The sequence below is a fragment of the Impatiens glandulifera genome, chromosome 8 (assembly GCF_907164915.1).
Source record: "Impatiens glandulifera chromosome 8, dImpGla2.1, whole genome shotgun sequence".
Classification (NCBI taxonomy): domain Eukaryota; kingdom Viridiplantae; phylum Streptophyta; class Magnoliopsida; order Ericales; family Balsaminaceae; genus Impatiens; species Impatiens glandulifera.
Genome location: NC_061869.1, coordinates 2,384,846 through 2,394,217, shown reverse-complemented (window position 1 = coordinate 2,394,217; position 9,372 = coordinate 2,384,846). Strand labels below are relative to the sequence as shown.

General features: G+C 32.5%; 2 protein-coding genes across 2 annotated transcripts; both read left to right on the top strand.

Annotated features, from left to right (window-relative positions):
• Positions 1 to 353: 353 nt before the first annotated feature.
• On the top strand, positions 354 to 4,813 carry LOC124912041 (subtilisin-like protease SBT2.5). Its single transcript, XM_047452597.1, has 11 exons — positions 354 to 520; positions 652 to 865; positions 952 to 1,096; positions 1,180 to 1,574; positions 1,652 to 1,747; positions 1,840 to 1,912; positions 1,983 to 2,268; positions 2,446 to 2,771; positions 2,842 to 3,109; positions 3,778 to 4,059; positions 4,143 to 4,813. The coding sequence occupies exons 2-11, from the start codon at positions 672 to 674 to the stop codon at positions 4,550 to 4,552; spliced, it is 2,475 nt and encodes an 824-aa protein (XP_047308553.1). The 5' UTR covers positions 354 to 520; positions 652 to 671; the 3' UTR covers positions 4,553 to 4,813.
• Positions 4,814 to 6,228: 1,415 nt separating this feature from the next.
• Positions 6,229 to 8,836, top strand: LOC124911709 (oxysterol-binding protein-related protein 4C-like). The gene is made up of 4 exons (XM_047452218.1): positions 6,229 to 6,315; positions 7,168 to 7,326; positions 7,672 to 8,403; positions 8,505 to 8,836. Exons 1-4 carry the CDS (start codon positions 6,229 to 6,231, stop codon positions 8,757 to 8,759), a joined length of 1,233 nt encoding a protein of 410 aa, XP_047308174.1. The 3' UTR covers positions 8,760 to 8,836.
• The last annotated feature ends 536 nt before the right edge of the window (positions 8,837 to 9,372 follow it).

Here is a 9,372-nt window from a genome sequence, read left to right as displayed (position 1 = left end):
TACTTTATTATTAAACACACCAAAAATATTACGAGAATAATCATTTGAGAACAATAATAAAAATATTAAAAAAAAGTTTTCAACCAATAAAATATTTTAAACTTTATAAATGTGATTAAATATTTATTTGTTTCCAAAGATTTGGATATGAGTTGTCTATTTTTCACAATTATTTATCTATCCCAATAATATATGTATTTATTATAATTGGACATGGCCGAGGAAGATGCCAAGATCTACAAAATTCTTCAAATATTGTTTTGTTGTTACAAACATGCCCTTACATTACAGGCTCACTCACTCTCAGTAGTGACTAGTAGTACTAATTTCAACAGCTTTAATTAATAATAACCCATTTCTCTTCCTCATCTAGATTCATCATCTAGTTCCGGCTATGGCCGCTTTCCTTGAACCTTCTCTTACTTTATAATGGGTGACAAGGAAAAAGTTATGTAAAAATGATTCATTCACAGACTCATAGTCAATCTTAAGTGATTCCTTTCTTGGATCATGAGTAAAGGTATTCTCTTTCACTCCATCTTAATTGATTCAGTATCATCTTCTTCTTAGATTGAGTTTGCATTCTACCGATTAATTACCCTTACCCATCTGCTTTTTTTTCATTTAAATTTGTGGGTTCTCTGTTAAAAGGCTGAATAAGCTTCTACAATATGGGGATCATGAACATTATGATTTGGTGTGAAGCTCTTATGTTGTTATTTGGAGCTTTAATTGTAATGGGGAAAGCTGAGATTTACATAGTAACTGTTGAAGGAGAGCCTGTGATTAGTTATCAAGGGGATTTAGAAGGTTTTGAAGCTACTGCTGTTGATTCTGATTCTGATCAGAAAATTGATGTTACCAGGTGAATTTTAAAGAAAATTTTGAAGTTATATATATGTTTTTTAGGGTTTGAAGTTTGATTCATGTTAGAACATATTGATTTTTCAGTGAGACAGTTAGATCCTATTCAAGACATTTAGAGAAGAGACATGATATGCTTCTAGGAATGCTTTTCGATCATGGAACTTACACGAAACTGTATAGCTATCGACATCTTATAAATGGATTTGCTGTTCATATTTCTCATCAACAGGTGAAATCTATGGCAAAATCATTAGGAGGATTTTTCTAATCATGTTTGTTTAAAACCTAAAGTTTTTCTTTTTACATTAGTAGGCAGAAACTCTTAGACGAACCCCGGGTGTGAAATCAGTGGAAAAGGATTGGAAAGTGAGTAAACTTACAACACATACACCTCAGTTTCTAGGACTTCCTACTGGTGTATGGCCGACTGGTGGTGGATTCGATAGGGCTGGGGAAGATATTGTTATAGGGTTTGTGGACTCTGGAATTTATCCGCACCATCCGAGCTTTTCTACCCATAATACTGAACCGTATGGGCCAGTTCCAAAGTATAGAGGGAAATGTGAAGTGGATCATGTTAACAAGAGGAGTTTTTGTAATGGAAAGATTATTGGAGCTCAGCATTTTGCTGCGGCTGCAATTGCAGCTGGGGTTTTTAATCCTAGTATTGATTTTGCATCTCCATTGGATGGAGATGGACATGGAAGGTAATTTGAGTTAACATAATTGAATTTGCCAATTCACCTATAACCAAACGACAAATCCTAATATATTTCTTAAACAGTCATACAGCAGCTATTGCTGCTGGTAATAATGGGATTCCTGTGAGGATGCATGGATCTGCATTTGGGAAAGCGAGTGGAATGGCTCCTCGCGCTAGGTGATGTTTTTATTTATAGTTTTCATTCTGCGTTTTTCCTTCTGAATGTAGAGACTGAAGGATACAAGGGCTCCTTTAATTGATTATTTCAGGATTGCAGTTTATAAAGCAATTTATAGGCTTTTTGGAGGATTTGTTGCAGATGTTGTTGCTGCTATCGATCAGGTGTTTACCCGTTGTTGCAAAAAAGTTTTCTTTTTATTTAGTTCACTTTTGAATTTTTAACGATTTCCAGGCTGTTCATGATGGTGTGGACATTCTAAATCTTTCTGTCGGGGCAAACAGTCCACCAACTGCAACAAAAACGACATTCTTAAATCCATTCGATGCTACACTTCTTGCTGCTGTGAAAGCTGGAGTCTTTGTTGTACAAGCAGCTGGAAATGGAGGTCCTTTCCCGAAAACCCTAGTTTCATATAGCCCATGGATAACCACTGTAGCTGCAGCAGTCGATGATCGTCGTTACAAAAACCATCTGTTTCTAGGGAATGGAAAGATTTTGCCTGGACTCGGATTATCACGTATGTTTTTTTTATATTGCGAGAAGGAAGAATCTTGTATTAATAATGAAAAGACTTACAGAATTTATAATGAGACGCTGAAGTATGCATCATAATTCATTAGTTGAATACAAAAGTATCATGATTTCTCTTTGATTTTTTGAAATTGAAGAATATAATCTTGTTATTATGATGCAGCTGCGACACATGGAAACCGAAGCTTGATTCTGGTTGCAGCGAACGACGTCCTCCTTGATTCTTCGCTTAAGAAGTACAGTGCTTCAGATTGTCAGCGACCGGAAGTTTTTAACAAAAATTTAGTGGAAGGAAACATTCTTGTTTGCGGTTATACATTTAACTTTGTAGTAGGGACTGCATCAATCAAGATGGTTGCCAAAACAGCTAAGAGTCTCGGTGCTGCTGGATTTATTCTTGCTGTAGAAAATATTTCTCCTGGAACAAAGTTCGATCCTGTCCCTACCGGAATTCCAGGGATTCTTATAACAGATGTCACCAAATCAATGGTAATAATTTTTCTTTTTTATATAGTATTGGATTGATAGATGTTTATATATGTTTTGGCAATACTTATAGGAGCTTATAGATTATTACAACATGTCCACGTCAAGAGATTGGACCGGGCGAGTGGAAAACTTCAATGGGGTGGCGAAAATCGGAGATGGGTTGTTGCCAATACTTCACAGATCTGCACCTCAAGTAGCGATCTTTTCTTCACGCGGGCCCAATGTTAAAGATTACAGTTATGAGGATGCTGATATTCTTAAACCTGATATACTAGCTCCTGGTTCTTTAATCTGGTCTGCCTGGTCACCAAATGGAACCGATGAAGCTAACTATGTAGGTACGACATTGTCTGGTTTCTCTTTCTCAACATTGTTTAGGCTTGAGTTTGATCTTGGTTATTTGAATTTAGTACCAACATTGTTTAGGATTGAGTTTGATCTTGGTTATTTGAATTTAATACCACTAATGTCTTTTTACTCGGACAATTTTCAATAACCTACACTGAATAAGATTATTTGAAAACAATGTATTGGTTATTGTAAAATATTGATGATGAAGAAACTGTAAGCTGGGTATTCTATTTCTTATCGAATGGATTGAGTTACAAAATGTTACAATCTGGTTAATCTAGTAGCAGTTAAACTAATTAGCAGTTTTAACTGCTAATTATTCTATAAGCTAATAACTACAATGTTATTCATGAAGCAGTTAGGCCTTGTTCGGATTGAGTTATTTAAATAATTCTTAGAAAACCCACCATCTTTTCATGCACATTCATTCGAATCATCAACCAACGTGTTTCCAATAATTATATATGAAAATAACCCACTTATTCATGACCTAAACATGAACTGGGGTTATTTTAATGACCCGAATTCGAACAAGGCTTTAAGTTATTTTGTATATTTTCTACGTTTATCCAAATATTGCAAGATAGAACAAGGCTTTATAATTTTTGCCTCAATTTGTTATAAAATATCGGTTTTGATTTTTGGTTTGTTACAGGAGAAGGATTTGCAATGATATGTGGTACTAGCATGGCGGCACCTCATATAGCCGGGATAGCTGCTCTTGTGAAACAAAAACATCCTCATTGGAGCCCTGCTGCCATTAAATCGGCCTTGATGACGACATCATCTACATTGGACAGAGCGGAGAGACCTCTTCAAGCTCAACAATATTCAGGTTCAGAAACCATGACACTTGTTACCGCAACCCCTTTTGACTACGGGAGTGGTCATGTCAATCCAAGAGCCGCTCTTGATCCTGGGCTCGTATTCGATGCCGGTTCGCCCTTTCTCTTTCTCTCTCGATAGATTCTCGATTATTATTAATGCATGGGCTAATTATACTTGTATATATGTTTGTAGGTTATGAAGACTATTTGGGGTTTTTATGTACTATACCCGGAATTGATGTTCACGAGATAAGAAACTATACAAATTCACCCTGCAATTACACGCTGGGGCATCCTTCAAATCTAAACACTCCTTCAATCGCGATCGCTCGCCTTGTTGGAACTCAAACAGTTACGAGGACAGTTACAAACGTGGGAGAGGAAGAGGAAACTTACGTGATCACAGCTAGAATGGGACCGGAAGTGGCAATTGAGACTGACCCTCCAGCAATGACATTGAGACAGGGGAGGTCTAGGAAATTCTCGGTGTCTCTTACCGTAAGATCTATTACAGGTTCTTATAGTTTTGGAGAGGTTTTGATGAAGGGAAGTAGAGGTCATAAGGTGAGGATACCGGTAGTTGCTATGGGTTATTATCATTAAGGGTATCGGGTTTTTTTCCTTCTTTCAATATATCTATTCTTTATGGTTGATGATGGGAATAATTAAGTAACATATATGGGTAATTAAACATAGGACAGACATGAGATGTTTTTTTTTGTTAAGTTTTGACATTTTGAATTGGTTTTTTCATGTCTGTCTCTACTTATTCATTCCACATTAATGTGTGTATTGTTGTTGTTGTGTACCCAATATCGAATTGTAATATTAATGTAATATTTAATAGATGTTTGTATTAATTAATTGATCTTAATTACCAATATTGAAAATTGTGACTTTTGTAAATGGGCTTGTTTTAACATAACGGCTAGGAATTGGTGACAGGTAGAATCTCCAAGTACCTCAAACACTTGTTATTAATGTCAGTTTTTCTTTTGACTATTTATTATTATTATTTATTACCTTGCTTTATTCATCGGCGTGACTTTTTTTTTTTCTAACAATAAATTCTGACATTCAATAAAGCAAGCAAGACAAATACATTATTGTTTCTGTTATCTATTTTCAACATTCTCAGCATGTTACATTTGAAATGGAAAAAGGACACGGCTTTCCATGTTCGAAGTGTCGGAACAAACAGACAGACCAATTTCTTCAATCCAATTTCGTTTTGAGAACGATGAGTTTCGTATTTCGAATAATCTCCGCAGGTTAGGCGCATATCCTATATTTTGAATAATCTCCGCGGGTTAAACACATAGTCACGAGCAAAACTTAACGCCTAACGGACTCGATCTAAAGATCTTAGGGAGGTCTATTAAGATAAAAAGAGGATTATATAGAGAATCTTATATTAGGTTAATATGAAAACTTAGTAGTAAAGTACACACAAATTCTAAAGTTACGTCCACACTAGCTAGCTAATTAGTTTTTATAATATACAAAACACAACAACTTTTTCTACTTTAAAATCACTTGACAAATGCATGCTTTCTTTTTTGCTTTTATTTTGATTTTACATATAAACTCAATAATGTTAAATGTAATAATAATTTATTAAATTATTTTCCAAAAGAAAATTAATAATTATTTGTTTAGAAATAATTCATTTTTTATAGTAAGACGTGAAAGATTATATAAAAAAAACAAGAAGAAGAAGAAATTGAATGCAAAAACAAGATGAAGTTTATGATTTCAATGTACTAACCTCACCTGTTTTGGCATATAGTCCTTGTTCTGTTATGGTTATATATTTCAAATAATTTAGTTATTAAAAAAAAGTATAAATATATAATGAAAAAATTAATACTTTGTTTGATAATTTAAATTAAATAAATAATTATTTCTTAAAGAATTTAATATAACCTCTCATATCTACAAAGCTTGTTAATATAATTTTTTTTTAATAAAAATAGAATTTAAGACAATGGGTTTATTGTTTTTAAAACCCATTTGATTTATTTATTTATTTTTTATAATCTTTCATTAAGAAGAAAAGGTAGTTTAAAACCTTGTTAATATAAATCACTTTATTTTTTTATAAAAAAAAAAGAGATTTCAAATAAGACCTAAATTTGATTTTTTCTCTGTCTACATACAACTCATGTATGTATGTATGTTATATATATATATATAATATTTCATTTGATTTCATTGATATATATGTAAGTAATTTATATAAATAATTAGAAGAAATCGATATCTTTGGATTTTTGGAAATGAAAAGTACTCTTGTTCATCCTCAGGCAACCAACCACGGCATGCACCACCACCATCATCAGGCGGATGCCGATCAGAAACTACAGGTTTCTCTCTCTTCTTTATCTTCTCTCTCTTGATTGCTTGCTGTAGATGATGATTCATATGTCTTAATATATATATGATGATAGTTATAGATGATCATTTGATCGGAGAAAACAAGAGATATATAGTTTCATTAATTAGGTTTCAGATCTAGATAGACCAAGAACAAGAAGAAGATGAAAAGAAGAGAGATTTATTCAATTATTCTTAAATATTTGCTTTTTTTACTTTATCACTCATAAAAATATATTACTTTATTCCAAAATGATGTATTTTGATAAAAAAAAATATATTATTTTAATTAGTTTTTGGAAAGATGAGATTGATGAGGCTTGTTTGGATTTAGGTTTTTTTTCAAAATTAAGATGGTTGGTGATTTTAAGTTTGATTTGTTTTTTAAGATTTAAAATATATTAATATATAATAATAAAATAAATTTTAATTTTTTAAATAAAAATTATTTTAGTATTTTGATTAATAAACATTGAATGATGTAATAATGAGACTTATAAAGAAATAATGTTTGATTATGTTAAATTATTTAATAAAGATGTAAGTTTTATATATATATATATATATATATATTATTTGGATTAATTGATTAAAATATATAAATTTAATAAAATATGATTAATTTAGTATTTTGATTGTTAATTTAATCCTTAATATTTTTTAGCCTTTAACTTGTAAAATCAACTGCAAATGGGGATGAGTCAACTAGATGCCTTGAGAATATTGCTCCCCCACCTCTTTTGTAAATTTATTTAAAAAGAAATATATAATTAAATAATGACATTATTCTTTTGCTATCTTATTTTATAAAACATTATGCGGATACGTTTTACATTTAACAGGTAATAACAAATAATGACGTCGTTATCACGGCACCGTTAGGATTAGACGAAGATTCCTCCTCCTCCGATGATCGTCAATATAAAGCTCCCAATCTTCTCCGACGAATCCTTAGCCTTGTCAAAAACATTCGACCAGGAACAAGCCTCATTAGTTTCCAAGTAAGTTCAAATTTTAGATTTAAATTAAATATATCAATGACCTAATTGCTATTTAGGATTTGAAATTTGGGTCGTTTTCATTAAAATAGGACTCAGAAACATTAAATTGTGTTGACTCGAATTATTAAAATTTTAACAATTTGAGATTTTTTTCTAAATTGACAAAACGGTCTTTCATTCGTTTATGAAAAAACTTTAATGATTAAATAGTTAGAGACCCATGCGATACAATTCAAAATTCGAATTTATTTGACAAAAACGATCCAAATTCGAACCCTAAATAAGTATATTAGTTAATACAATATTGTGACGGGCTTAACTATAATACTATATATAATTAATTAGTTGCCGCCGGAGTTTAACATTCCAAAGTCAATGCTTCAAATATATGGAGAAACAGTATGTTGCGTGAATAAGGAAATGATAGGAAAATGCAACGAAGGAAAAGATCCAATTGAAAGATTCCTTAATGTCCTCGCATGGAATTTATCGACATTTCGGTCTCTCCCATTTGGCGTGGCTCCATACAATCCAATCCTCGGCGAAACACATCACATTTCACGAGGATCTCTCAACGTTCTCCTCGAACAAGTTTCGCATCACCCTCCTGTCTCTGCTCTTCATGCGACCGATGATAAAAACAGAGTCGAAATTATCGGTTGTCATTATTCGGTCCCGAAATTTGTTGGAAATGGAGTAGACACTCAAGTTCTTGGCACGAGAGAATTGAAGTTATTAAACAATGGAGAAAACTATGTTATGAATCATCCTAGGCTTGTTATAAGGTTTCTACCGGTTCCTTCTGTTTTATGGTCGGGTAATGTCTCTGTTTTATGTGAACAAAGTGGTCTTGAAGCTCGGTTAACTTTTGGAGGTGGTTTCTTTCTTGGTAGTAATTCAAGATCTGTTAGAGGAAAGATTATTCTACGACCTAGTAATAAAACACTTTACGAGATTAGTGGTCGATGGGATGGAGTTGTCTCGGCCAAAGATGTGAGTAATGGAAGTATGCGGGTCGTATATGATGCCAAAGAAGTGCTTTCGGGGCTCAAGACACCTACCTTGGAAGATCCACAGGTTATTTTATATACATCTTAGTTTTGTATGTGTACAATGTACTAATTTGAAGACTTTAACATGAGTTCTTATGCTTTACCACGTAAACTTGTGATAAATAGGGCTTGTGGGGCACGGACTCGATTCTTGTATGGAGAAAGGTGAACGAGGGCATAGTGAAGGGACGATGGGACGAAGCAAGAGAGGCAAAGACGGAGGTTGAGGAGAAGGAAAGAGCGTTGGTTAGAGAAAGAAATGAAAAAGGAGAGTCGGTGTCGCCAAAACATTTTTCGATCTCGCACACCATTGAAAATGGTTGGCATTGTTTGCCTCTTCAAAAATCTGTCTCATTGGCACCTCTAATTGTACCAATATGATGATGAATTGTAATATTGCAAAATAGTTTCATTATTTTTTAAAACATATACACATTTAAATTATTATTTCATTAGTTTGGATATATGATATTTGATATATTAATCTCATTGCCAATATCTTATAAAAAAAAACACTTTAAATAAACAGGGTGATGATAGTAGATACATGATACTTCCCCATTTTTTTTCTGAAGAAATCGGCATGTAGCCATCGGAAGAATAAAAGAACTTATTATATTTTTATTTTTGAAAAAGGTTTATATATATTAAAAATAAAAATTAAAATCGTTTAACTATAACGACAAAACATGACATTAAAATAATAAATAAAAAATAAAAAAAACAATACTTAATAAATTATCGAGCTCGTAAATTCTCAAGAAAACGATTAACTTCTTGTCAGACCCTACATGTTTTCCTAAACGAATATCAGAAAACAACATAATATTAGTATTATGAATGATATGTATTGTACGACTACGATCATTAAATTTTTTGATGATTTTTTTTTCAACCAATTCACTAAAGAATAATTGAGATGATAACTCAAATATATATGTCTGTCATATCAGCCGCATCAATCCAAACTTCCCAGTAACAACCTAAAGACTCG